The following is a 26,091-nucleotide window of genomic DNA, read 5'->3' as shown; positions in this document are numbered from 1 at the left end:
CCACAATCTTGAGAAAAATCTCGCTGTACTAAAAACAGGGTTTACTAAAATTGCTATTATATTATTGTATGACACGGGTAATCTACACATACATTTATACATGAGATTCCTGAGCGCAGCTGCACATGTGGGAACAGCGTTATGTGCAAACATGTGGCTGGCACTGCTCCATCTAGGCACTTTGAGTATATATATATATATATATATATATATATATATATATATATATATATATATATATATATATATATATATATATATATATATATATATATATATAAAACATTATTATGTTTAATAACATATGCCACATTTATTAAACGTAATTACACCAGTATTGGTAGTATTATAATATTACAATAGTAATATTGGTAATGTACTACAATTATTATATATTGGCAATATTGATAGCTTTATAATAATATTACTATTTTACTATTATAATAATATTAATTGCCAGTATTGCTGGTATTATAATACTACCAATATTAATATTATTATACAACCAACTGGATGTATTATAATACTGTTATAATTTAAACATATATTATGTTTAATATATGGCTCCTGGACATTAAGTATTACAATACTACCAATATTGGTAACATTATTAGCAACAGTGGTAGTATTATATATTGGTAGTAATACTACCAATAGTACTATTGATGGTATTGTAATACTACCAATATTTATAATAATATATTGGTAGTATTACTGATAGTACTTAAAATATATTTAGTTCTATAATTTTGTTGCAACAAATGAAACCAGAAAAATAGACAACACACCACAATTTTTTCACTCACTAACATTAAATCGAATTTTAAAAACGTCAATACAATACAATTTTATTTATAAAGCACTTTAAAACAACACCACTGGTCAAAGTGCTGTACACTAAAATAATTATAAGACAAATAAAAAAAACAACAGTTAACAAATTAAACCAACATGTCAAGCTGACTCAAAAGCCAAAGGAAAAAAAAGATTTAAGAAAAGATTATAAAAGAGGAAGTAGATCTGCCTGTCTGATTTTCAAAAGCAACTTTTTCCCAGGTACTCCGACTTCCCCAAAAGACAGTCCAAAAATATATATGTTTTATCAAAAAGACCAACCTTAATGGTTTTAAGTCTTAAGTGTGTATATATATTATTGAATTAGAGCCAATGTATAAAGAACAAAAATAATAGGAAGAGTACATTTCCTCCAAAAACTCATTAATTAATGACTGAAATTTTTTAGAAAAAGACAAGGAACTTTCTAAGTTTGGAAAATTGAAAAATTTATGAAAAAATGTCAGAAATGTTCATGTTTTTTCTAGAAAATTTCTGACATTAATCTCAAAATTTGAGTTTCCATAGTCAAAAATGTTTGACTTTTGGAAATGTTCTCAGTTTCAACTTTGGAAACTCAAACATTTCCATATTTTTTCTCAAAATTTTCTGAGCTTAATCCAAAAAAAATTTTTTTGATCTTTTTCTAGCAAATATTCTACTTTTTAAACTCAGAAATAGTTTTTTGGGGGGGGGGTTGTTGTTGTTTTTACAGAACATTTCTGAGATAAATCTCAAAACTTCTGAGTTTCAAAAGTTGTTTTGTTTTTTTTTACCTTTGGACTTTGGAAACTCAGAAATGTCCATGTTTTGTTTTTCTTTTATAAACTTTTGTAGAAAATTTATTCCTCCTATATTTTTTTTCTACAATAGATCTTTCAAACGTGCACAACTTTGTCTCACCAAAAGTGCCTACCACAATATGGCGGCCACGTTTACGTCCGTCCCTGACGCTCATGCGACGTCTATTCTTCGATCTCTATGTCTGTTTACGTCCCATCTGAGGAGTCGTTGCTGCTGCTGCTGTTTCTTCTGGTGGTCGAACTGTGACCTGCTGCAGCTTAGTTTGTATATAAAGATCGTGTCCGAAATAATATGAGTTTAATCTGAAATTGTAGACGTTTACGTCCCCGACGAGGCCGAACGTGGTGTGAGTTGACAGGGGCCATGACAGATTAGACTAATTTGACAGCCTTCAAGAGCTGGGGGGGACTTTGGTGCTACTAACGTTAGCTAGCAAAGCAACTTAGCTTAGGCGCTTTGAATCTGCCTTACTGCCACGACAGGTATTATGCAAATTCTTGCCAAGTTGTTTGTGTGTGTCGCTTCTTGTGTTGTCTTCCTGGGCCGTGCAGCCCTCTTCATATCGCTGTGCTTTCCTGAGTTTGTTGTCTGGCGTTGGCGTTAGCCGTCAGCTGTCGTTGACTGCTGCAGACTGTTAGCTCATGTGTAGCTATAGTTATTGCCTCCCAGTGGTGGAAAAAGTGTTCAGATCTTTAAACGGTAAGTTGTATCTCAACAAACCCGCATGCAAAAAGGATTGAAAAAAAATCTTTATAGTTTTTCACTAGAGGAATTATGAGTAGGAAGTAATCCTCTCTATATTTTTATGAATAAGTTCGATTTTGTAGTTTTTCAAAAGTATTTTGGATGCTAAACAGTCTTATTTTGTATATAATAAGTACAGTTGTAACAACTAACAATTTTTGTAACTTGTAAATTGGTTGGATTTTCCTCTGCAAATGTAATATCAGATATAGGGCTGCACAATATATTGCAAATACATTGTCATCATCGCAGTGCAAGTACAGTATGTGCAACATTAATATATCAAAAATAACTGTTTTGAGTGCAATAATTGTTGGCTAATTTATTCAAAGCAGGGATGGAGGGCTCAAGACTGACCTCAAGCTGATTTTTTTCTTGGTCTTTGTCTTGGAAGAACTGGCCTTGACTCCATTCCTGATATAGCAAATCTTTGTTATTCTCTTACTGCTTTTGTGTTATTTATTTTTTATTTATAATACACCTATTGTGCAATGTAAGCTGATGAATTCACTTTATTGCATGTGTATCTAGATTTTATAACTTAAATATTATTAGTTTAATACCAAGGAGTAGTTTTGGTTATGTAAATTAATGTTTTTACTTTAATTTTTGCAGTTTGGGTTATACAAAAAAAAAAGTCCTAAAATATTAGTCTAACTAATTGAATCATTCAATTTTGGTCTTTTCAGAGAACCGACTGTAACTCAGTGACTCCATGTTTCCTGAATTTGGAATCGTAGATGAAGATGAAGAATAAATTTTCCTCTTAAAAAACTCAGAAATTTTCTAAAAAAATATTTTTAAAAAAGAAAGATAATTTTTTAGCTCTAAAAGTAAAAAAAAATTCTAAACAAAAAAAAAAAAGAAAGAAAACTGTGACATTAACTTCAGAAATCTTCTAGAAAAAAAGAAAATTTCTGAGTTTGAAAAGTTGGAAATTTTCTAGAAAAAATTAGGAAATTTTTATATTAATCTAATTTAAGCATTTTTCATGCTAATGTAATATTTAGCAAAGTGGAAAGAATTCTTACACCAAACTCAAATGCTAAAAGCACAGATAACAAAGAAAGGGAAGAATAAAATAGGCATGTTTGGCAACTGATATTGAAGATTTTTTAATATCATGCAGGTCTAACAGACAAAAATTATATTTATTGCATTCACTAAAAGATGAATGTTTCTGTATATCACAGGTTAAATGTCTCTAAAGGAAAACCCGGGTATGTTAAACTAGTTTTGTAGCGTTGGGTTCAGTTTTAATTCATCTTTTCTGATCCTTTTCCTTTGGTTTTCTTTCAGATTCCTGTGGTAGTTTGAGATCCTTGACGGATTCCGGTGGCAGCATGGCTCCCAAAGACATCATGACGAATTCCCACGCCAAATCCATCCTCAATGCAATGAACTCTCTACGCAAGAGCAACACGCTCTGTGACATCACTCTGAGGGTGGACAGCACCGATTTCCCGGCTCACCGGATCGTCTTGGCCGCCTGCAGCGACTATTTCTGTGCCATGTTCACCAGCGAGGTGAAAATGTTTTTCTGTGTTACAAAGAAACATGATGGCTGCGCACCAACTAGGCAAAACTGGAGAAAAAAGTTATGATAAATTTAAACAGAATGGAGTGTGAGAGAGCATCGTTATTCACACATCGTTATTCACAATATGCTTTGTAAAGATGTCCGTGTTTGATAGATTTCGTATTGCATATTTGATTTTAACCAAAACAAAGAAAGAAAAACATACAGGTCAGCAGTAAGGCTCCGTTCACAAAACAGCGACTCAGGTCCAATTTTTTTTTACCCCCCAACAAATTAGATTTGTGTCACTAAATCGCATAACTGGATAAGGGTTTGGTTGCTATGAGGCCAATAAAGATTTTTTTTTTGAATATTGAGAATGGTATAAATAAGTTCCAACTTATTTATACTGCTCTTGATTTTTTTTATGTAAATGAAGTTTGATTTCCTTTCAGAAACAAATAAAAAACTTACTTTTTTTTAGCTAAGGTGGGTTTAGAAAGTTTATTTACAATAACGGTTTTGTTGATGGACTTCCTTCATTATTCCACTTACTTTCTGCAATACATTAAACAACCATTAATCATCATAAATAATGTATGTGAGAATGTGGCTGTCTTATTTATTAGTTTTTTGTTTGTTTGTTTTTTTTTTTTTTTTGTTTTTTTTACCAGTTATTTGTTAATTCTTACATTGTGTGTGAATTGTGAGATAGTTATTTTTTGTTTTTAAGCATATGCACTGACTGATGGCACCTTTTAAATTTCGTTGTCCTTGTGACAATGACAATAACGATTTATCTATCTATCTATCAGTACAACTGTCAGTGACACAGCCCCATAGCATGATGCTGCCATCCCCATGTTTTAAAGTTGGAACTGAGTTTGTATTTTTCAACACTTCATCTTGACGCCTCCAAGCATACTTTTATCAGTGAAGTGAAATTTATACATTTTTGTATAGTTTGACCCTAAAATCTCTCAGGAGGTATTTTTTCATCTTCCTGTTGGTGGCTTTGCATTTCAGTCAAACTCAAATGTCTCACATTTGTAACTGGACCCGTTTTCTTGTTCAAAAATTCAATACTTCCTCCATTGATGACAATGTCAGTGTCGCTGCAGCAGGTGTCAGGCTTGGTAGTTCCTGGCTTGTTTCTTATGCTTTTCTCTTAATTTTTTCAAACAAATTTAAAAGGATATTCAAAAAGGATGACAATCCCAAACAAACATTATAAGTCGCAGTAGAAAAAAAATAAACCAAGCTGTTGGTTCCTAGTCAGTGAAGCCATAAGTTTGATGCTCTCCTCTTGCAATCTACTTGATCACAAAAAGAAAAAACAGCCTGGATCTTCTTAAGGTTTGACTGTTGATTTCAAAAATAAAAACGATAAATTATCCACAAAAACAATAAAGACTAAAAGAATACGAGTGAGGTCATTAAACTGTGCTTCTATTCCAACTCCTATATAACTACACTCCAAAACCTTGTTAATTATCTAATAAATAAATATGCAAATTTGCTAGCGGGCCTTTGTATAATCTCTAATATTTAAAATCCTTATGCATGAGAGCTTTTAAACTGTAAATTATCAAACTGTACACATTTTATTCACTTTTGAGTAATCGTTTTAATCCTAACATACTTAAATCATGATAAGAAATATGAGTTTCTGTAGAATAGGTTTCTACACAAGCTAGCATAAAGCTTTTGGAAAATCATGAACTCGACAAAACTGAACATTTGAAGATTATGCTCAAAATACAAATGTAAATTCTACCAATTCTGGGTGAAAAGTGTGGTCAAATGTGGCAGAAGCTTGTTTAAGCCAATAAAATGCATGTAGTCAACATCCAAGTTGCTTTTAGCCAAATGTTAATGGGGTTGGACTTATATTACTGAGCATTAAGGTGTGTGTGGATCTTTTGGTAATAAGTTAAACTAACCTCCTAATGTTATATCTCATTGTAAACCTGCAGCTTGCAGAAAAGGGGAAATCTTTTGTCGACATCCAGGGACTCACGGCATCAACTATGGAGATCCTGTTGGACTTTGTGTACACAGAGACGGTGCTCGTCACCGTGGAAAATGTGCAAGAGCTGCTCCCTGCAGCATGTCTGCTTCAGCTTAAAGGTACCTTTTGTTCATGGATGATTGTTCCACTTTAAATTCAAAGTTTATTTGATACAGATTGCCTTTTTAGTATCTGCACAGGTTATCCTCAGTTCCTATTTCCCATGGCGATTGAAAAGGTTTAGAGAGTTTCTTCAGCTGTAATTAAGCGGTAGGACTTCTGTGGCATTGAAACTATAATTAGATTTCTCTGTGATAGTGATTAAACTTGGCATCATTTTAAAAAAATAAAATTATCTCTGCTCTTCCATACTCGAGATTTAAGTCATTTGCTCATTAATCGATAGATTTATCTGTCGATTAATCTATCGATACAATTAATCAGATTTTTTTATCGACTAATTTGTCAATAGATTAATTGATATATTCCAGCATTAATCAGTAGATTAATCTATCCGATTATTCTACAGATTTTTAACTTAACCACTTAAGACTTTTTTTTATAAATTATTAGAAATACATTAAAACACTCAAATAAACAATCAAATTCCTTTTTTAAATTGGAAAACAACGCAATAATACTTTAGTGAAGCTAAAACGATACGACTTGAGGAGTTTTGGCTAATACATTTTTATAGATAAAGGTGTTTTAGAATAGAATAGAATAGAATAGAATTACTTTATTCATCCCAGCAGGGAAATTACTTTGCAGTTACAGCAGCATAGAGACAAGACACACAAAAACCACCACTGAGTAGCAATTGTAGACAAGATAAAATAAAAATAAAATATAACATGCTGTCAATATAAAAAGCAGCTTAGAGCAGTCCTTGCAAAGATTCAAAAAATGCAGATACAGTATGTATATGTAAATGTATGTACAGCAAGTGTGCCACAGTGCAGTTGTGCGAAATTGGACTGATTTGTGCAGAACAATGATTTAGCTTTTATTGTACAGTGAGATAATTGCAAAATGTATTTATTCTTATACAGTTTTGGCTTGTTTACTGTTTTTCTTTTCACCAAATGGCTTTTAAAAAAAAATCTTTATAGTCCATTTAACGATTAATCAATTACCAAATTTGTTGACAATTATTTCACTAATCGATTAATCACGATTAATCCGATTAATCGTTTCAGCCCTAGCAGAGATCTGTAATGACTCTTGTTTATTTGCAAACACATTTCTGTTTTGCTCAGGAGTGAAAAGGGCGTGCTGCGACTTCCTAGAGTCTCAGCTCGATCCGTCAAACTGCCTGGGGATTCGGGACTTCGCCGAAACTCACAACTGCCTCGACCTGATGCAGGCCGCAGAGCTCTTTTCCCAGAAGCATTTCTCCGAGGTGGTTCAGCACGAGGAGTTCATGCTCCTGAGCCAGACAGAAGTGGAGAAGCTCATAAAGTGCGATGAAATCCAGGTAGGACAGCTTCAATAGCAAGGTTTCTGTTCTGCTGGGCATTTAAGTGTTAAAAACCTGCACTAATATTGTTGACGTAGTGCAAATTTAGCCTGATATTTGCAGCTTTCTTACTATCTGTCAAGAACTTGTGCAGGAAAAGTGAACAGCAAGTATCAACTCGCTTTAATCTCACCACTACCCACCTCCCCTCCTACCATCCACCCGCCATCTTTGGATTTGTGGATTGGCCTGACAATGAAATTGCAGAGGACTGAACCTGATTAAAGTTTGCCTTTGTGCTCAGGAAATTCCTGTTTCCCAACCACATGCCTTGTTTTGTGAAAACACAGTTATTACCACAGGATGATTTATAGATCATCAATTGTGTTGAATTATCTTTCCTGGGATTTTTGTTGGTTTTAAGAGAAAACTAGACTACACATGTGAAAACACAGTCACGGATAATTTGCACTCAGTCAAAGCGGACTCTGTCATCTTTGAGGATTTTAGGGCTTGTTTCACCTTTGGCTGATTGCACTGTTACATGAGCAGATCGTGCTTCGCTTGGTGCAAGAAAATGATTGAAATTACGGCAGTCCGGAAGATCTACAGACAATCTGTGTGAGAGAGAAAATCTGCTTCATATGAAGATTTTAGAGAAAGAGAAAAAATCAGACCTTAACTTAACAGTTAGTTACCATGAGCGACGTGTGAATGTGAAATGAATAAATAGTTTGTGGTTGCAATGCGACAAAATATGAAAAAAAATCTAGAGGTAAAGACACAAGCTGATAGTCTCTCTCTGTTTCAACTTTATGTTGACAAATTATAAATTTTGCACATTTTTATACTTTCATTTGGGTCTCAACTGCTTCTAAAAACAGTCCAAACACATAAAAATAAAACACCCAGCTGTTTTTCAGGCAATAAGTTACAGCTTTTTGATGTCTGGAAAATGAGCCGTCTCAAAAACCTCACTAGTGTTAAGTCACACGGAGTAGTGCGCCGTTACCGAGCAACTCACACAGAGTTGCAGCACGTTTGGTCAGCTGGTTTTACCGCAATATATGCTGTACAATAGCTCCTGGAAAAGACAAGTGTTTTGTTGTTGACTTACCATCCAGAAACCACTCACTGCATTCCTGTTGGTTGTGCAGGAGGCTCTTCTAATGCTTTTCAAAGATGTACGGTTGTATAATTACGCATCTGTTTGCAGCCATTTCCACATGCGAGTGTAAATGTTGATTTTTGGTGGCGTGGCCAGCAGCAGCTTATCTACATTTAAAGTGACAAGAGGCCATAAAACAGCAGATTAAACTAATTATCTAGGAATGGTTTTGTGCAAAAATGTAATAGTTCATAGAACCATCCTAACCTGTTTAAGAAAGCATAATACGTCACCTTTAACAAACTTTAGCTTTTTGCGTTGTTAAGTTATGTGTAAATGACTGCATTTCGTTTTTATGCAAAATTACTCAACATTCAGCTCCTTGCGGTGGAACAGCTTCTCTAAACTTCTTCCTTTAAGATGTTCTGCTGTTGTTTGTGTCCAGGTGGATTCAGAGGAGCCTGTGTTTGAGGCCGTGTTGAACTGGGTGAAGCACAACAGGAAAGAGCGAGAGCCCTACCTCCCAGACATGCTGGAGTTTGTCCGCATGCCGCTCCTTACCCCCCGCTACATTACAGATGTCATTGACGCTGAGGTGAGCCAGGCGACCTACAAACAGATTGTTGTGTAATCAGGCGCCCAGCGTCAGATGAAAGATCTCCTGCTGAAGCATTTATCACACCATAATTAAACAGGTTTTCACATGTTTTAGCCTCTCATTCGATGTAGTCTGCCTTGTCGAGACCTCGTTGATGAGGCCAAAAAATTCCACTTAAGACCGGAGCTGAGGAGTGAGATGCAGGGTCCTCGCACACAAGCCAGATTAGGTAGGAATCCTGCTTTCAACTGCAATTTGTTTAAGTGCACGTCTCTGATTTTCAAGCATTTTAATCACACTGTTCATTCTTAGGTGCCAAAGAAGTCCTGTTGGTTATAGGTGGCTTCGGCAGCCAGCAGTCGCCAATAGATGTAGTCGAGAAATATGATCCCAAAACCCAGGAATGGAGCTTTCTGCCTGTGAGTGTTAAAATTTTGAAGAAGCAGCTTGATGTTTTAATTCTCGGGGGGATGTAAACAATTAATCGACTTATGATTAATGGTTTGTTTATTGAAGCCGTCGATAACAAGGGACAGAGCAGGCTATACTTCTTGAGAAAACTAAGATCCTTCCGGGTTTGCAACAAGATGCTGCAGATTTTCTCTAAGTCTGTTGTTGAGAGCATCATCTGTAGGGGCAGCAACATCAGAGCCAGGGACCTAAAAAGGCTCAACAGCCTGATAAAGAAGGCTGGTTCTGTTCTGATTCTGTTCTGGGGACGACTGTGGAACCTCTGGAGATGAAGATGCAAAGTAGAATTCTTCATAAAATCAAGAAGGTTATTGACAGCCATGACCATCCTCTTCATGAAACTGTCTTCAGTCAGAGGCTTCTTCAGATTTGCTGTAATACAGACTGCTACAAGAGCTCTTTCCTGCCAACAGCCTTCACCATCTAAAATAACTCTTTGAAGAATCTGAATTAATTAATTATAACAACTGTTAATTTACTTTTGGGATCATTAAAGTACTTTTGAATTTAATGTAATTATTATATTAAAATTACTTCCGATCGATTAACTGATAGCGTCCGCTTAGATCTTCTTTTAGGGTTGTAGTTTGGCCGCCATCCAGCAGAGGGCGCCGCTGGTGATTTTAAGCGGAGCAGTCGATACAGGATACAAGATGGCGAAGCCAAATCATAACGGTAAAGAGAAATGGCCCAGAGTCCGGTGTGAGACGGAAAAAGCACTCGATGCGGTTCTGTTTTGAAAAATAAACACTTAAAAAAAACCTCCTCAAGTTTAACATTAATAGCGCTTATTCAGCGCAGGAGCAAAACGGAACTGCGTCAACGGCTTTAAAAAGTTACTAATGTGTTATGAAGGCGAGGATGTGAAAACAGAAAATATCGCAGAAAAACTGATGATTCTAGTAAACACGGTAGATTTTGAAGACTGTCGTCAGTTAATGAACTTCACTAAGCAGTTTTAACATCGGATCCGCCACAGGCTGTACTTCTGCTTGAGCATTTTTCTGTTAATTGCTATGCAATAAATACATCTACATTTAATAATGTGGAAAAAACATAATTTTAAATTTATTCAGTTAGTATTTAATACAGTTGAGTCAAAATAGTCTTAAATTTTATATATTTATTTTTAAATTCAGCATAATATGAAAAATTTTGCCCTTCATGTTATGCAAACTTGGTCAGCCTTCTTGATACAAGAGAAAACTAAAATTTTAAAGAAAATGTCCACTTATCAATTGATTAACCCAATCAACTTAAGATAAACTTATTAATTGATAACTTGTATCCCTAATGCTGACTTGTGTATCCAAACCAGAATATCGCCCGTAAAAGGCGCTACGTTGCCACTGTGTCGCTACACGACCGAGTTTATGTGATCGGAGGCTACGACGGTCGGTCGAGGCTCAGCTCGGTGGAGTGCCTGGACTACACCGCGGACGAAGACGGCGTTTGGTACACCGTCGCCACCATGAATGTACGCCGCGGCCTCGCTGGGGCCACGACCCTGGGAGGTAAATATTTTCAGGTGGTTTACCATCAAGATAATTCTTTAAATAATCCGCTTCAGGAATAAAAAAATCAATAATTTATTTACTCAGCAGTTATATTATTTGGCTTTCAACAGATATGATCTATGTTGCCGGTGGCTTCGATGGCAGCCGTCGGCACACCAGCATGGAGCGATATGACCCCAATATTGACCAGTGGAGCATGCTGGGAGATATGCAGACTGCTAGAGAAGGCGCTGGCCTGGTAGTAGCCAGTGGGCTGATCTACTGTCTAGGTATGGTGTTCATCCCTAGACTTGGGGCAACTGTAGCTATGTGGGTAGAGTAGTCATCACAAGAGTAGTCGTCTTGTGATTGGAAGGTTGTAGGTTCGATTCCAGCTTCCTCCTGTCATGTGTCAGTGTGCCCTTGGGCAAGGCACTAAGCCCCAAATTGCCTACCGATCTGCGTGTCGGTGTATGAATGTGTGAGTGTTTGTGTGTGCGACTGGGTGAATGTGACTCTAGTGTAAAGCGCTTTGATAAGATAAGATCATTTTATTAGTCTCCCATAAGAGAAATTTGTCTTGGAAACAATTAAAGCTCATCCAAAAGGACAGTAACCATAAATAAATACATAAAAACAAAAAATACATAAAAGTACAAATGTCAGATCGGCAGTACATCCCCATAACCATTTCCATTCGCATATAATACATCCTCTACGTGCTTGAGTGGTCAAAATGATTGGAAAAGCGCTATATAGGTTCAGTACATTTACCTTTTACCATTACCATTTCATAAAATGTCTTCTTACACCACAGTTGTTATATTGTTTGCCTTTGAAATGCAGGTAATTCCTCAAAACCTGAACTATATTTAGATGGAGAAAAATGTGTTTTCTCTTTTTATTAATTTTTAAAGCGGAACCTATTGTGCAAAATTCACATTTTGCAAATTTTTAATCCTCCATTTGGGTCTTTACTGCTTCTAAAAACAACCCATGCACCTAAAAAAACAAACACCCAGAATGTTTTTGTAAAATGAGCCATTTCAAAAAAACCTCCGAAATGTAATATCACAAATAAGCAGGCACTGCCCTTCACCTAGCAACCCCAGCTGAGTCCAGCCTGTTACCTAGCAACCCAAGCGGAGCTCCAGCATGTTTGGTTAGCTGGTTTTACCACTGTATGCGCCTATACAATGGCTGCTGGAAAAGACAAGTATTTTGTTGTTGACTTACCATTCAGAAACCACATGCTGCATTCTTGTTTGCTGTGCAGGAGGCTCTACTAATGCTTTTCAAAGATGTACGGTTGTATAATTGGTTATCTGTTTGCAGCCATTTTCAAATGTGAGTGTAAACGGTGAGTTGGGGGGCGTGGTCAGCAGCATGTTATTTGGATTTAAAATGGCAAGATTCCCTAAAACAGCTCAAAGCACAACATAGTCAGAACTGTGCAAACTAAAATCTCATTATCTAACAGTGATTTTGTGCATAAAATGTAATGATCATGTTTTGTGTAGCTCATAGACATATCATAAGCTGTTAGAGGAAGTGTAATAGATCACCTTTGAAGTAAAACATAAAAGAATTACAGTTGACATGGACAGCCCTTTAAAAATAGTTTAGATATCGAATAATCTAACATTCGATATCTAAATGTTAGATATTGAATGTTAGATATCACTGCTACTTGACCATTAGTTCAGTGACAGTCCTGTTCTGTGCTGAATATGTCTGTAGACACTTTGGACTTCTCTTCTGTTGTGTATATTGCGCCAATTTACAACAAATGTCGCCACAAGGCACTTGGCAAAGCAAAAAAGTAAATTTAATCCAATCATACTGACAAATTCCAAGTCAATTACATACATATCAACTGATCGCAGTTATATAAAAAAGACAGTCATGTTGAGTTTATTATTCAAATAAACTAAAATGTTTTCTATCTAAGAAAACTCAGCAGATTGCATCAAGTCATCAACTTGCGGCATTCACTCCTCCTGGACAAACAATCTTGCGTTGTTTGATTGACTCTGCAGCAATCCAATGTTAACAGCTGCAAAGCTGTGGAACTGGAGTGAAAAAAATCCAGATCCATTTTAATATATGATAAAATGAAAAAGAGTAAAGACAATACAGCTTTAGAAACATATAAAGTTGTTATAAATAAAACCAGTTATAGATCACATTAATCTAAGCAGCTTTTCTCTTTCCAGGTGGTTATGATGGACTAAATATCCTAAACTCAGTGGAAAGATACGACCCACACACGGGTCATTGGACCAGTGTGACACCCATGGCCACGAAGCGGTCAGGTGAGTTATGAAAACAGATTAAAACATGAATTTTACTCCTCATCTGACACATCCAAATTGTCTTCAGGGGCTGGTGTGGCGCTACTTAACGACCACATTTATGTCGTGGGAGGGTTTGATGGCGTTTCACACCTCGACTCGGTGGAGGTTTACAACATCAGGACAGACTACTGGACCACTGTGGCTAGCATGACGACGCCACGGTGTTATGTAGGAGCTACTGTCCTCAGAGGACGACTCTACGCCATCGCCGGGTGAGATTAAACGTTCTTCCCTCTGTATACGTCTCAACTTGGGAGGGATTAGTTGTCCTTTTTAATTTCACCTTATTAGCAGTGGCGACTACATTTCCGCTAGTTCATTTTCTAGTTGGGGCTGTTGCTAACTTTTAAAACGTCTAGGGCACTTAGCTTCCCATAAGTTAATTTTTATGTTTAAATTCTAAAAACGCTAATTTACTATCAGTTGAATAAAGTTCAATATCTGAATTCTTCAAGTAGTTAGCTGTTTATATTTATGCTCTTATTTTGAAGCGGGTGACGACTGCTAGCGTAACAGTTCTGTTTCCTATTATTTCGTCTCTTTTTTTCCAATAACTGTATTTCAAATTAGAATTGTACAGAAACAAAAAATATATGTGCACTATATTAGGCATTGTAGAACATGTATGTAAAAAAAAAATATGCTGGAGCGTGAGGTTTGTTGCCTTCAAGGGAAGACAATTTGAATTGAAGTTAGCGCTTTAGCATTAGCTTCCACTAAATAATGTGCTGGTGTAGCGCTTTAGCGGAACTCATGTTTATTATTAGCGCTTTAGGGTTAACGTTTTAGTTAGCGGTTCCCATCATTACTTATTAGTTATGTTTTTTGTTTTAGTAAATCTAATGTGTTTTTTAATATTATTAGTGCGAGGGGGGGTTATATAAATGACTTGTAGTAGTGTTTTTTTTCCATCAGATAACCTGCGCTCAGACTGACCTTGTTCCTGCTTGGATGTAAAAGACTCCCAACATTAATTTTGCTCTCAACTGCGAGGCGCCAACACTGGAAGCATCAACTAATATCTCCACATAATACTGACATTAGTTTGGCTTTAGTCAAATCACAGAGCAGAGTCACGCTGGGTGGTACATGTTGTATTTTTTGCACCATATAAGCTTTCACAACCCCTGAAGCTCAAACAAAGTCTTTACACCCCTTTTGTCTACAGTACTTAAAGAAACAAGCCTCCTCCAAGCGGAACTTCACAATGGTTTAAGAGTAAATGGGTTTTCTTCACTATTTAGTCTATCTGTGTTTTACTAGAGGTTCATACTACAGCTGAGATTTTCAGAGCATGTTGCTTTATTGAACAGAGAAGGCCTAAACTGTAATTTATTATGTACTTTTTCATGTATTTTAGGTCTTTCCTTCTACTTTTTTCTCAATTATGATACAGGGTCTTTAATGAAGCAAAGCGATGCTGACAAATACTGAGAAAATGTATGTAAACTTCTGATTTTGAAGACGATGAATAAATCTGTATTCTTTAATTATTTTATCATTAGGAAATAGAAATAATTTTGGTCATTGTAACTGGCTTAAAACGAGAAGTTTGAAGTTTAAACTTCAGACAGCAAGAAGAAAATTATATGTGTATTTTTATTCTGGTTTCAACAAAAAAAAAAAAACATCTTACAACCTACATTTTACACAGTTTTGTACTTCTATTTGTGTCTCTACTGTTTCTAAAAACACCCAGCCATTTTTGTTCGTCAATAATTTAATGTTTTTTGTTGCTTGGAAAGTGAGCCCTTTCAAAAAAACTCCTGATTCTTAAGTCACAATGCTGTTACCTAGCAACCCATGCTGAGCCCAGCCCATCACCTAGCAACCGGCGGCTTAAAAATACCTCATTCTGAGACAATGAAATCTCATTATCTAAGAATTATTTTGTGCAAAAAATGTAATGAACATGTTTTGTTTAGCCCGTGTTTTGTTTGTTTAGCCTAACCTGTTCAAGGGAGCATAATAAGTCACATTTAAACAGAAATATTAAAATTACGTAACAAAGATATAACTACAAAATAAGTTTTCAAATGGCAATTCAATTTATTAAGTTAAAAATATCCAGACGATATTCAGACTAATAAAGAAAATAATTGCCTCACTGTTAAATTCTAAATAAATTGTAAATAGTCCAATTTTTCAGGGTGTTCATTTACTACATGCAGAGCTGTTACTGCCTGACATTTTCAGAAACAAAGTATGAGTGCATACTGGAGACTCAGTCCCTCTGTTTTTCCCCTAGATACGACGGGAACTCCCTCCTCAGCAGCATCGAATGTTACGACCCGGTTATCGACTCCTGGGAGGTCGTCACCTCCATGGCAACCCAGCGGTGCGACGCGGGAGTCTGCGTTCTGCGAGAGAAGTAACCCCCTGGTCCAGAAGAAGGACGAACACAGGAGGACAGGCAGCTAGACGTTTTCTAAAATGTCACTACTAACAGAACCACGAAGGAAAGGATGCTAAGTTTCCAGAATATGCAAGCAGAGGGTTGGGACTGCGCTACAGAGATTGAGACTTTGCGTCACTTTCAAGGAGCCCATCTCCACTTGCATGAGTCTGCAGTGGTGTCTGTTGTCACATGTGAGATTATTTTTTCAGAAGTGCAATATATTTTTACCCATCAAAAGAAAAACTGTGGAGCTGATTAAGACTCCTGCTGCTATTTGCCTTATAACTTTCACCTGCATCAAACACGTTGCCTCCCATCTGACTGATATTACATTGTCTTATTATGGAGTGAACTGATTCAGCATATGCATGCTCATCAGTGCGCAATAATGAAAATGGGACTTTTAGATGGAAATCGCTTTGACACAGAAGGTTTATTTCTTTCATTCAAGTTATATTTTGAGATGAATATTGGTTTAGAAAACGACTGAACTGTGCTATTTTAATTAGTTGGGTTTTTTTCTCCAATTCGGCAACATTGAGAGATCAAGGTCTTACATATCAGATGCATGTAATTTTTTTAAAGATTTAGACAGACGTGTAGGATACAAAGCCTGAATGTCACTGTTGTCTGGAAAGCAAAATAAAAGTTCTCACAAATGATAGATTTGGGAGACAAAATGTTGCATTGTTGATTCACACAATGAGTCAGATAGGATAACATTTCAAAACAGCCTTAAACAGTCAGTGCATTTCACAAAGTCAGTTACTCAGTGTTTTAACTGTCATGCAGTCATAGCACAAATTCCCTTCATATTTCTTGTTTTAAATGGTAAGTGTTTTTGTTGGGTTTCTGAGGAGACACTGTCAGAAAATGTTCTCAAGCATTTTAATTTGGTAAAATCCACATGAAATTTTTATTTTTAACCTGCAAGTGCTGTGAACTATCTGTCAGTTTGCCCTCTGACAGATTTCTCTGAAACTTCATCTGCTACCATCTTATTTACCTTTTTTGGGGGTAAAAAAAGGTAAATTTATGTATGTATGAATACCAAAAATCATACATTTTGTTTTATTCCAATTCAAAAATAACTGCCCCTTCTGAAGGTTCAATCCGTTTTTGCAACCATATTGCATAATATCAAGAAACATTGTCGTCTGTATTGATAATTCTTAGATACACCAGTCTTTGAGGAATTATTTCTTAAGTTGTTCTAGTTTCACTTACCTCATACATTAGCCTTACAAATAGACCTAATATTTGCTTATTTCTTCACCTTTTGTCTAGTCAAAATCAACAATGAATTTCTTTTCAAAGGACTTGGCGAGTTTTCCCAGCGTTGAAGTTCTCTAAGGTTTTGCCCCAAAAGAGGCAAAATGAATAAGTTGCAGCAAATAAAAATATGTAGTTGATACTCAATCTATCTCATCAATATATAAATTAAAAGGTTTAGGTTTAAATGTGGAGTTTAAAACATAAAATGTTCCAACACTAATTAAGTCCCAATTAATGTTGGAACCTAATTAAAAAGTTTAGGCCCCAACACTGAGCCTTGTGGTACTCCACATTTAATGTTTGAGCTCCGATAAGTCTTCAATAAACTGTAAAAATGATTTTCTGGTTAAGTATTCAACAACTTGAGAGCTACGACTCTTTTTCTTTTCCCATAACGCTGTTATTTTAATATAAGTACAACAAAAGTTACTACTCCATATTTTTTATAACTGTTTAGATTAACGGAAACTCCAAACTATTACATTAAATTCAGATATTTGTTTTTTTCTGATTCTCGTCCATCAAGCTTTTCTGATGCAAAGTTTGATAATGAATGAAGATTTCAGACACTTCCACGAACAAAAGCGAAGTTCTGCGTATTTTTCCTGACGTCTGCAAGTGACAGCAAGCCTTAAACGCGACCAAAACGGCGCTTTGTGTGTGAGAAGTGGAATGATGTCGTTCCCTCCCTCCATCTGTCTGCTCCCTCCTCCTGAAGCCTAAAATAAAAAGCGACACACAACGCCGCGCCGAGTAGGATGAGACGCATCCCAGGACGTTACAGGGCAATTTCACTGTCTGCAAAATAGTTTTCTTTCGTCACCTGGATCAATCAACATGGTAAGAAAAAAAAATATGTTTTTTAAATGCATCATTCTTCTGTTTATTTTCACTGAATTACCTGGTTGCAATATGTCATATTTTATCCAATCTGAAAATGTAATGACACCAGAACTACACTTTACTTGTGAATGTGCAAGTTTGAGGAGAAAACTGTTTTACATTTTAATCCTTCTGAGTCTGGTTGTTTATCTTACAAATGTCATTCAACAGTGAAAAATCATCTAATGGGATGTTCTCCCTCCAGAGATGACAATAAATTCTCAGCATGTTGAAACACGACTGCTGGAAGCGCTTAGAAAAACATCAGACTGCTGTAATAAAGCTGGTCTGTGCTCGACTTTTTTTTTTTTTTTACTGTAATCCAAATTACTGAATGCCATTTGTTTTTATAACTTAAAAATGTTTGTACATAAATTAGCGAAAAGGCCCATCTAAAATTAATTCAACTCAGTTTATTTATATAGTTCCAATCAGAGGTGGTAACTAGTTGTACTCAGTTGCATTTACTTGAGTAACTTTTTTGAAAACAATTTCAGTTAGGAGGAGTTTTAGAACACAATACTTTTTACTTTTACTTGAATAAAGTTTCTGAATACTCTACTCACTGTGAGTAACTTCATCATCAACAAACATATTTTAACCAAAATTCATCAGACAAGAAAACACACCTAGAGTTTATGGTAGAGTGGGACCTCTTGTTTATACACAAGCTTTGTTTTTCTTGTTACTTTCTATTATGTATTTGAAGGTCAAGAAAATCCAGTAAGTACTATATATTGTCACAAAAAGTACCTAACCTTGTTCTAACACATGACAAGGTTATAAGTTAGAACAACATATAACCTACACACACACACACACACACACACTACCTACTGTAAATATTTGTTTAGTAGTTTGAAGTGTTTCTTTCTTCCTAAATTTACAGTGTTGTCAGAGTTTATAATATTTTTTTTCATTTCTGTTGTTAAAGTATCAGAATTTGCACATGATTTAAGACTTTGTTTTCGTCTAACATTTTTAAATGCAGTATAAAATCAGGTGCTATGATGAGACAGTCAAGTGACCTTTTTATGAAATACTTTTTTACTCTTAATTGAGTAATTTCATGAGTCGCTACTTTTTACTTTTACTTGAGCAAAAATATTTTTAAAGTAGCAATACTCTTACTTATGTAAAATTTTTGGTACATTTGACATTTTTGTTTAGAAATATTCTGTAATGCCCGCTTAAATTTTCTTTGTGTGCTTATTTTAATTAAATCCAACCACACAATGCAAATAAATAAGAAAATGATCATTTAAAACAATTTTCCTTTTTTCAATTTATTTTATATATATAAATAAAATGTATAATAATTCTATCTACATTACATTATATAAGTATTTAAATAAAATAATTCACATTAAATACTTTTGACAATTGTAACATTTTAGTTATTCTTGTGTCTTTCTTTACCTTCATTTAATATTTAGTATATTTGTTTCCTCAGGACTACACATGGTTTTATTTATTTTTATATATTACTCATCTTTTGGTGCTTATGAAGCAGTTATTAGTTGCCCATATCCTTATTCTTAAATGTTTGTGTTGGAAGTGACTGATTTGTTTTTTCTGTATTTTTTGCTGCTGGAAACGTTCGTCTTCTTTACATTTTCCTCCACAGAGAGAGTGCATCTCCATCCATGTGGGCCAGGCAGGCGTTCAGACAGGAAATGCATGCTGGGAGCTGTTCTGCCTGGAGCATGGTGTCGGTCCTGATGGTGTTTTCCTGAACGGTCCTGTGGCTCCGAATTGCCGTGAAGATCCGTTCAACACTTTCTTCAACACTGGGAGTTTTGGTCGTCACGTTCCCAGAGCGCTCTTCGTCGACCTGGAGCCCACAGTGATCGGTGAGCAGATCCTTACAGTCCTAATAGTATTAAACTAATTTTAATTTTCACTTCCTGCCAAAGGTCTGATTTGCAAGTTTCTGTCATGAAGACAATATATCGTGGACAGGAAATCTTTTCCCTTCCTCTTTTCTGTCTTCTCACCTGAAGTTTTAGTTCTTTGCTACAACACATTTTCAGAGATTACTATGTTTATTTAATGTTCTTGGTAAAATAAATCTCTAAAATTTCTCTGATTAATTGATTTTGTTGGCTGAAAGTCAGTCAGAGGGAAAGTAGCTCAAAAAGCCCACATTTCATGTCTTCTCCAGGGCCGTTTCTAGCTTTGTGGGGGCCCAAAGCGAGATGCTGTTGGGGACCCACAAAAATAACTTTTATAAATAACTTTTCAGCAAGATAATGGAATAAATTATTCCTTAATACTGATGGAAAAAGTACTAGTTCTATAGGCAGATTATTTCACTTACAACATTTTAATAATCTCCCAATAAAACTAGTACGTTTTCACCAATATTATGGCATTATTTACTTAAAACAAGCTCCTATATCTTGCTGAAAAGTAACAGATAAGTTAGTTCTGTCTAATTTCAAGTGTACTGAGATATTTGCATTAGAAACCAAAAATACTCGCTAAGACATTGTTTTTGAAGTGAAAACATCAATCCTATATATGTCAAGAAAAAAGACAAATTTTGAGAGCTTAAACATTTCTGCTATAAAATCTGAATAAACAACTTGCGAGACACAAAACCTTGAGGACTGGATTTTGTGACAGGATATTTTTTTGTAGAAATTTTCTGAGGTTTTTTTGCAGACATTTTACCCATGGTTAAAGCAGCCAGCTGAAATGAAAACTAAAACAGACATCCAGTTAGATTCTGCCTTTTCTGTATTTAATTTTTCTCTCCAGACGAAGTGAGGGTTGGGAAGTACAGAGAGCTCTTCCATCCTGAGCAGCTGATCTCTGGAAAGGAGGACGCGGCCAACAACTACGCTCGAGGACATTACACCGTCGGGAAGGAAATCATCGATGGAGTCATGGAGCGTGTCCGGAAAATGGTCAGTAATTAAATGTGGGAGTAGCGCTGGACAATGCATCAATACTTTGTAATAGACACGTGATCAGTATCAATAGATAATACATTTGATAGAATATTCAATATATAGAATATTGACTGAACTCCTTTTGTAGAACTGCGCAGCATTCTGGAAGATGTAGGCAGAGGAAAGGCTTTAGCCAGCTAAGGAAGCTTAGTGGCATCACCTACCTCACTCACTCTTAGGTTGCCTAGCAACTCATTCATTCTTTGGTTACCTAGCAACAACCTGCTGAGTTAACTTGCACAGCAGCAGTATAAGGTTCCGCCACTTTGTCTCATAACTGCTTAAAAGTAATGCGACCTGTATTTGATCTTTTCATGACAGTCTGAACAACACAGGTCGGATTCTTTTCAAATGCGACCCAGGCCACTTGGGTATCCCATTCGTATCCATTTCAAATGTGACCTAACGTTCTGGTCACATTCATCTGACCTGAACGTCATTGATACTCGACAAACATCACTATTCTGCAGGAAGAAAAACAACCATGACAGACTGTAATGAGGATTAAGTTGTTAATATGCTGCTCCGGTTGGTCAACAACTTCAAATGTGTAAGCTATCCTCCACCCTTAGCATCCATGTTTACTTCTGCTGAGCACTTCTTCTTTTTATGGCGATTGGCAAAACACTGAGAATGCAGATGCTATTGCGCCCTCTACTGTGCATGCGGGACACTTTCAGGTCGTTTGCCCGTTCACACTGGAGATCACATACAGGTTGCATATATTTGAAAGAGTGAACGGCCACGGCAAAAAAACCCAATTTGACAAAAAATCGGAATTGGGTCACTTCAGACTGCAGTGTGAATGCAGCCTAACAATAATTTAGAGCAAACGATGTAATGAACAAGTATTTTATAGCCCATAAACCTATCCAAACCTGTTCAAGGAAGCATATAGGTCACGTTGAGGTTTGCAACAAGATAAAATGTGAAAAAGTTCAAGTCTTTTATTTTACCTACTGATACTCCTGAATGATTGGCCGTACTTTTTACCAACTACTGCCTTTATCTTCTCAGACGGATCAGTGCACAGGCCTGCAGGGTTTCCTCGTCTTTCACAGCTTTGGAGGGGGCACCGGCTCCGGCTTCACCTCCCTCCTAATGGAGCGTCTCTCACTGGACTACGGCAAGAAATCCAAGCTGGAGTTTGCCGTCTACCCAGCACCCCAGGTCTCCACTGCGGTGGTGGAGCCCTACAACGCCATCCTGACCACCCACACCACCTTGGAGCACTCTGACTGTGCCTTCATGGTGGACAATGAGGCAATCTACGACATCTGCCGCCGCAATATGGACATCGAGACTCCCGGTTACATCAATCTCAACAGGCTGATCGGTCAGATCGTTTCCTCAATCACCGCCTCGCTTCGCTTTGACGGGGCTCTCAACGTTGACCTGACGGAGTTCCAGACCAACTTGGTCCCGTTTCCACGTGTCCACTTCCCGCTGGTTACCTACTCGCCCATCATCTCGGCTGAGAAGGCCTACCACGAGCAGCTGACCGTGGCGGAGATCACCAGCTCCTGCTTCGAACCAACCAATCAGATGGTGAAGTGTGACCCTCGTCGCGGCAAGTACATGGCGTGCTGCATGCTGTACAGAGGGGATGTTGTCCCGAAGGATGTGAATGCCGCCATAGCTAGTATAAAGACCAGACGCTCCATCCAGTTTGTTGACTGGTGCCCCACTGGCTTTAAGGTTAGCTCCACAGGACTAAGCTTAGAAATAAAACAAAAAGTATGGAAATTTGTTTCTTTCCCAACTTTGTTCCAGGTCTCATCTCTGTCTGTCCTTCCTTTTTATGTCCTTTCTTCCTTGTATCCTTAATTTCTTCTCTTCATTTTTTTGCTTTATGCTTCCTTCATCCCACCTGATTTCCTTATTTCATTCCTTCCTTCCTTTTTGTACCTTTTTCCTTTCTTGCCTGCCTGGCCTCTTATTCTACCCTCCCTTTCTTTATTACATCCTTCTACCATTGTGTCCACCATCCATTTCTTCCTTGTGCTGTTCTTTCCTTCCTTGTACCCTGTGTAGGATGTGCCATCTATGTAGGGCACAAGGAGTTCTGTTACTGCTTTGTATCATTCTTCCTTCTCTTTGCTATATCCCTCCTTTCTGCATTCCTTCATTCATTCTTTCCTTCCTTCCTTCCTTGTGTCCTTGCATCCTTGACCTACCTGCATTCCTTCCTTGCAAGGAACAATACCTTCCTTGTTGCAAGAAAGGAATGAAGGTAGACATCTTACCTTCATTCCTTAGTTGTCTCCTACCTTTATTCCTTCCTTGTGTCCAACCTGCATTCCTTCCTGGTCTACTTCTATTTGTTCCTTGCATTGTTGCTTCCTTTCTTGTGTCCTTCCTCTATTACTGCCTTGTCATTCTTACTTTTCTTCACTCTACCTTCTTTGTGTCCTACCTCTCTGTTCCTTAGTTGTGTCCTACTACCATTGCTGCCTTGTCATTCTTCCTCCCCGTCCTTCCATTCTTGTCCCACCTCTGTTCCTACCTTGTTCTTCCTTCAATGTGTCCTACCATCCATGTGTCCTTCCTTGTATTATTCTATCCTTTCTTTTCTTGATTTTATCCTACCTCCATTCCTTGCATTGAGTCCTCCCTTTTCCTTCTTTTTCTTGCTTCCTGTCCTTTATGTCCTATTTCCTTGTGTCCTTCTTTCATAGCCTGGAAACTCATTAATTTTCATGTTTTTATTTTTGAAGGACTGGAAACTCTTAGACCTTGAGTCTAGACAATTATGGTTCTTTATCAAGAAACATGGAAGAACCTTTCACCACTATAAATATCCGAAATGTGACTCCAGATCTCTTGTAAATGTTGTCTTCCCATCCACAGGTGGGCATTAATTACCAGCCTCCGACTGCGGTGCCCGGCGGAGACCTGGCCAGTGTCCAGAGGGCGGTGTGCATGCTGAGCAACACCACCGCCATCGCTGAGGCCTGGTCCCGCCTCGACCACAAGTTCGACCTCATGTACGCCAAGCGTGCGTTCGTTCACTGGTACGTGGGCGAAGGCATGGAGGAGGGGGAGTTTGCCGAAGCCAGAGAGGACCTGGCCTGTTTGGAAAAAGATTACGAAGAGCTGGGTCGGATGAGCTCCGACTCTGAAGATGAAGAAGTTTAATATCCAGATATTTCTAAATATTTTCCAAGCTGGAGCTAAATAGAAAATATTAGAGTCTTGTAAAGTATTACTTTTCCAAGCCTGTTGTTTGAGAAGGCACAAAATGAAACCGGATTTTAAATGTACTTTGAAATGAACTGAAGTTAAATTTGTTTTGCAGGAACACAATTAGATGCTGCTTAAGGAAGGTGCTAGCTTCATCATTTACCTCTAATCCCACTATTGTAAGACTCATTCAGAAATTCTAGAAAATTTTAACTAAAACCACACAAGATACTTCATAGTTTAAAACCTACAACACTGTTACACATTACTTTGGTATTAAATCTGTTTTTTGAGGGGGAAAGTATGTACCACCTCTGCTTTTTAATTTCTTCTTTTTGCTTTTATATCACATTTAAATTGTCAAACAAGACAATTCAATTTTAGACTAATTCAACTTAAATGTATACAAAAAGTTATTTTTAATGATGAATTTATTTATTGATGAGGAAAAAAACTCTTATGGAAGCGCTTATCTGCCACGGCTTAGAAATTAATGCAAAAGCAGTTTCTCTCGTGATAAGATTTTAAAATACATCCCCCTTATAACTTCTTACTCTTTCTTCTAGATCAAGAGTTTCCAAAATTTTCCAATACAGCCCCATAAACACAATTAGCTTTTGGTGGGGGTCACCCCTTTTGCAAACCCACAGACAGTGCTACAAAATATTTAAAGAAATATGAACTTTTCTCATATATATTCCCTATTTAATAACTATTACATTCATTTAACATAAATGCTGCCTCATACCTTCTAATTTTAGTTGGCCATGAGTTCTTACGGTTTTTGCATAGACCTTTCCATTTCGGGCTTGCTAGCTTAACCAGCAAAGCAGCTTGGAACTTTAAATGGCAGCCAATCAGAAAGATGAGAACGGTAAACATTTAAATAAATGATTTTAACTTGTGTTTTTTAATTATTTAAAAATAGATTATATTTTAAGATAAAAATATTATTAAGAATTTGTGATTAAAAGATATAAAATTTTTCTGTTTCCCTCTAGCTTTCTGAGGCACCCTAGCGCCCTCTGGTGGCTTCCATTTTAAAAACACCATTCTAGACATGACCATTCTCATTTAAACAAGAGCATATTTTGGTTTTGACTATATTTAAAACTTGTTAAATCAAGACCAAAAAACATTAGTTAAAAAGAGAATGTTTCTTGTTATGATCAGTTTTATGTCACAGTTTCCTCTTTTAACAGAAGAGGAAACTTTTGTTAAAAGAAAGTTATACTGCTCATATTTGTTTTCCTAGGTGTGGGTGTTTAATGCTTTCCTTGTTTCTTTTCTTCTTTCTTTACTGTTTATTTTCATGGGGACAAGTGATGAATATAAACAAAAACATAACACCACAACATTTGTAGATGTGATGTGATTTACTAGTTTACACTTTAAAGATCATAAATTATAAAATGTCATACATAACATAGATCCTAAAATAAAATTCAAACAAACCACAATGAAAAAAGGGCAGTAATTTCTCCCTAATCCAGTTATTGGTTATGCCACCCTGCTTTCAGGTGTTTTCAGTAAGTGGCGATGAGTCTTTTTTTACATTTCTGTGGTGGGATTTGATCCTCTCTATTTGGCAAATTTGTTGCATTTCAGCTGGATTGGAGAGTTTTTGGGTGTGAGCAATCTGTTTCAGATGATTCCACATCTTGACCCTCGAATTTTGGACTTATATTTTGTTTTTTATTGGCTTTAGATCATTGTGTTGCTGCATAACCAAAATCTATTTGAGGTTATAGTCTTGTACTGATGGCCAGGCATTTTCCTGGGGGGATTTACTATTTTATCTTTCATGGTCCTGCCATTACACCTGACCCTCAGACCATTACACTACTTGTCTTACAGTCTGTACAATTTTCTTTTTCTAACATGTTGTCTTAGTTTTATACCAGATGTAATTGAATACACACTTTCCAAAAAGTCCCTCCTTGGTTTTCTTAGTCATCTTAGCATTTTCCCCCCAAAAAGCCTTTTGGGAATTAG

At 36.6% G+C, this 26,091-nt stretch overlaps 2 protein-coding genes across 4 annotated transcripts; both read left to right on the top strand.

Moving 5' to 3' along the window:
• The first annotated feature begins 1,823 nt into the window (after positions 1-1,823).
• Positions 1,824-16,463, top strand: klhl12 (kelch like family member 12). 3 transcript variants are annotated; one of them, XM_023331962.1, is made up of 12 exons: positions 1,824-2,120; positions 3,682-3,908; positions 5,878-6,031; positions 7,172-7,389; positions 8,925-9,074; positions 9,192-9,306; positions 9,390-9,496; positions 10,867-11,062; positions 11,176-11,334; positions 13,261-13,359; positions 13,427-13,613; positions 15,650-16,463. In XM_023331962.1, exons 2-12 carry the CDS (start codon positions 3,726-3,728, stop codon positions 15,774-15,776), a joined length of 1,695 nt encoding a protein of 564 aa, XP_023187730.1. In that variant the 5' UTR covers positions 1,824-2,120; positions 3,682-3,725; the 3' UTR covers positions 15,777-16,463. The 3 variants fall into 3 exon arrangements, with proteins under 3 accessions (XP_023187730.1, XP_014324225.1, XP_023187727.1); XM_014468739.2 differs by having other exon boundaries at positions 1,824-2,337; XM_023331959.1 differs by lacking the exon at positions 1,824-2,120 and adding an exon at positions 3,337-3,602.
• A 1,359-nt stretch (positions 16,464-17,822) lies between these two features.
• Positions 17,823-25,015, top strand: LOC102218092 (tubulin alpha-8 chain-like). The gene is made up of 5 exons (XM_023331973.1): positions 17,823-17,914; positions 19,584-19,809; positions 20,720-20,868; positions 21,931-22,611; positions 23,764-25,015. The coding sequence occupies exons 1-5, from the start codon at positions 17,912-17,914 to the stop codon at positions 24,049-24,051; spliced, it is 1,347 nt and encodes a 448-aa protein (XP_023187741.1). The 5' UTR covers positions 17,823-17,911; the 3' UTR covers positions 24,052-25,015.
• Positions 25,016-26,091: the final 1,076 nt, after the last annotated feature.

Source organism: Xiphophorus maculatus, chromosome 1 (genome assembly GCF_002775205.1).
Source record: "Xiphophorus maculatus strain JP 163 A chromosome 1, X_maculatus-5.0-male, whole genome shotgun sequence".
In the NCBI taxonomy this organism is placed as follows: Eukaryota; Metazoa; Chordata; class Actinopteri; order Cyprinodontiformes; family Poeciliidae; genus Xiphophorus; species Xiphophorus maculatus.
The sequence above is the reverse complement of the archived record's forward strand: the minus strand, read 5'-3'. Positions and strand labels throughout refer to the sequence as shown.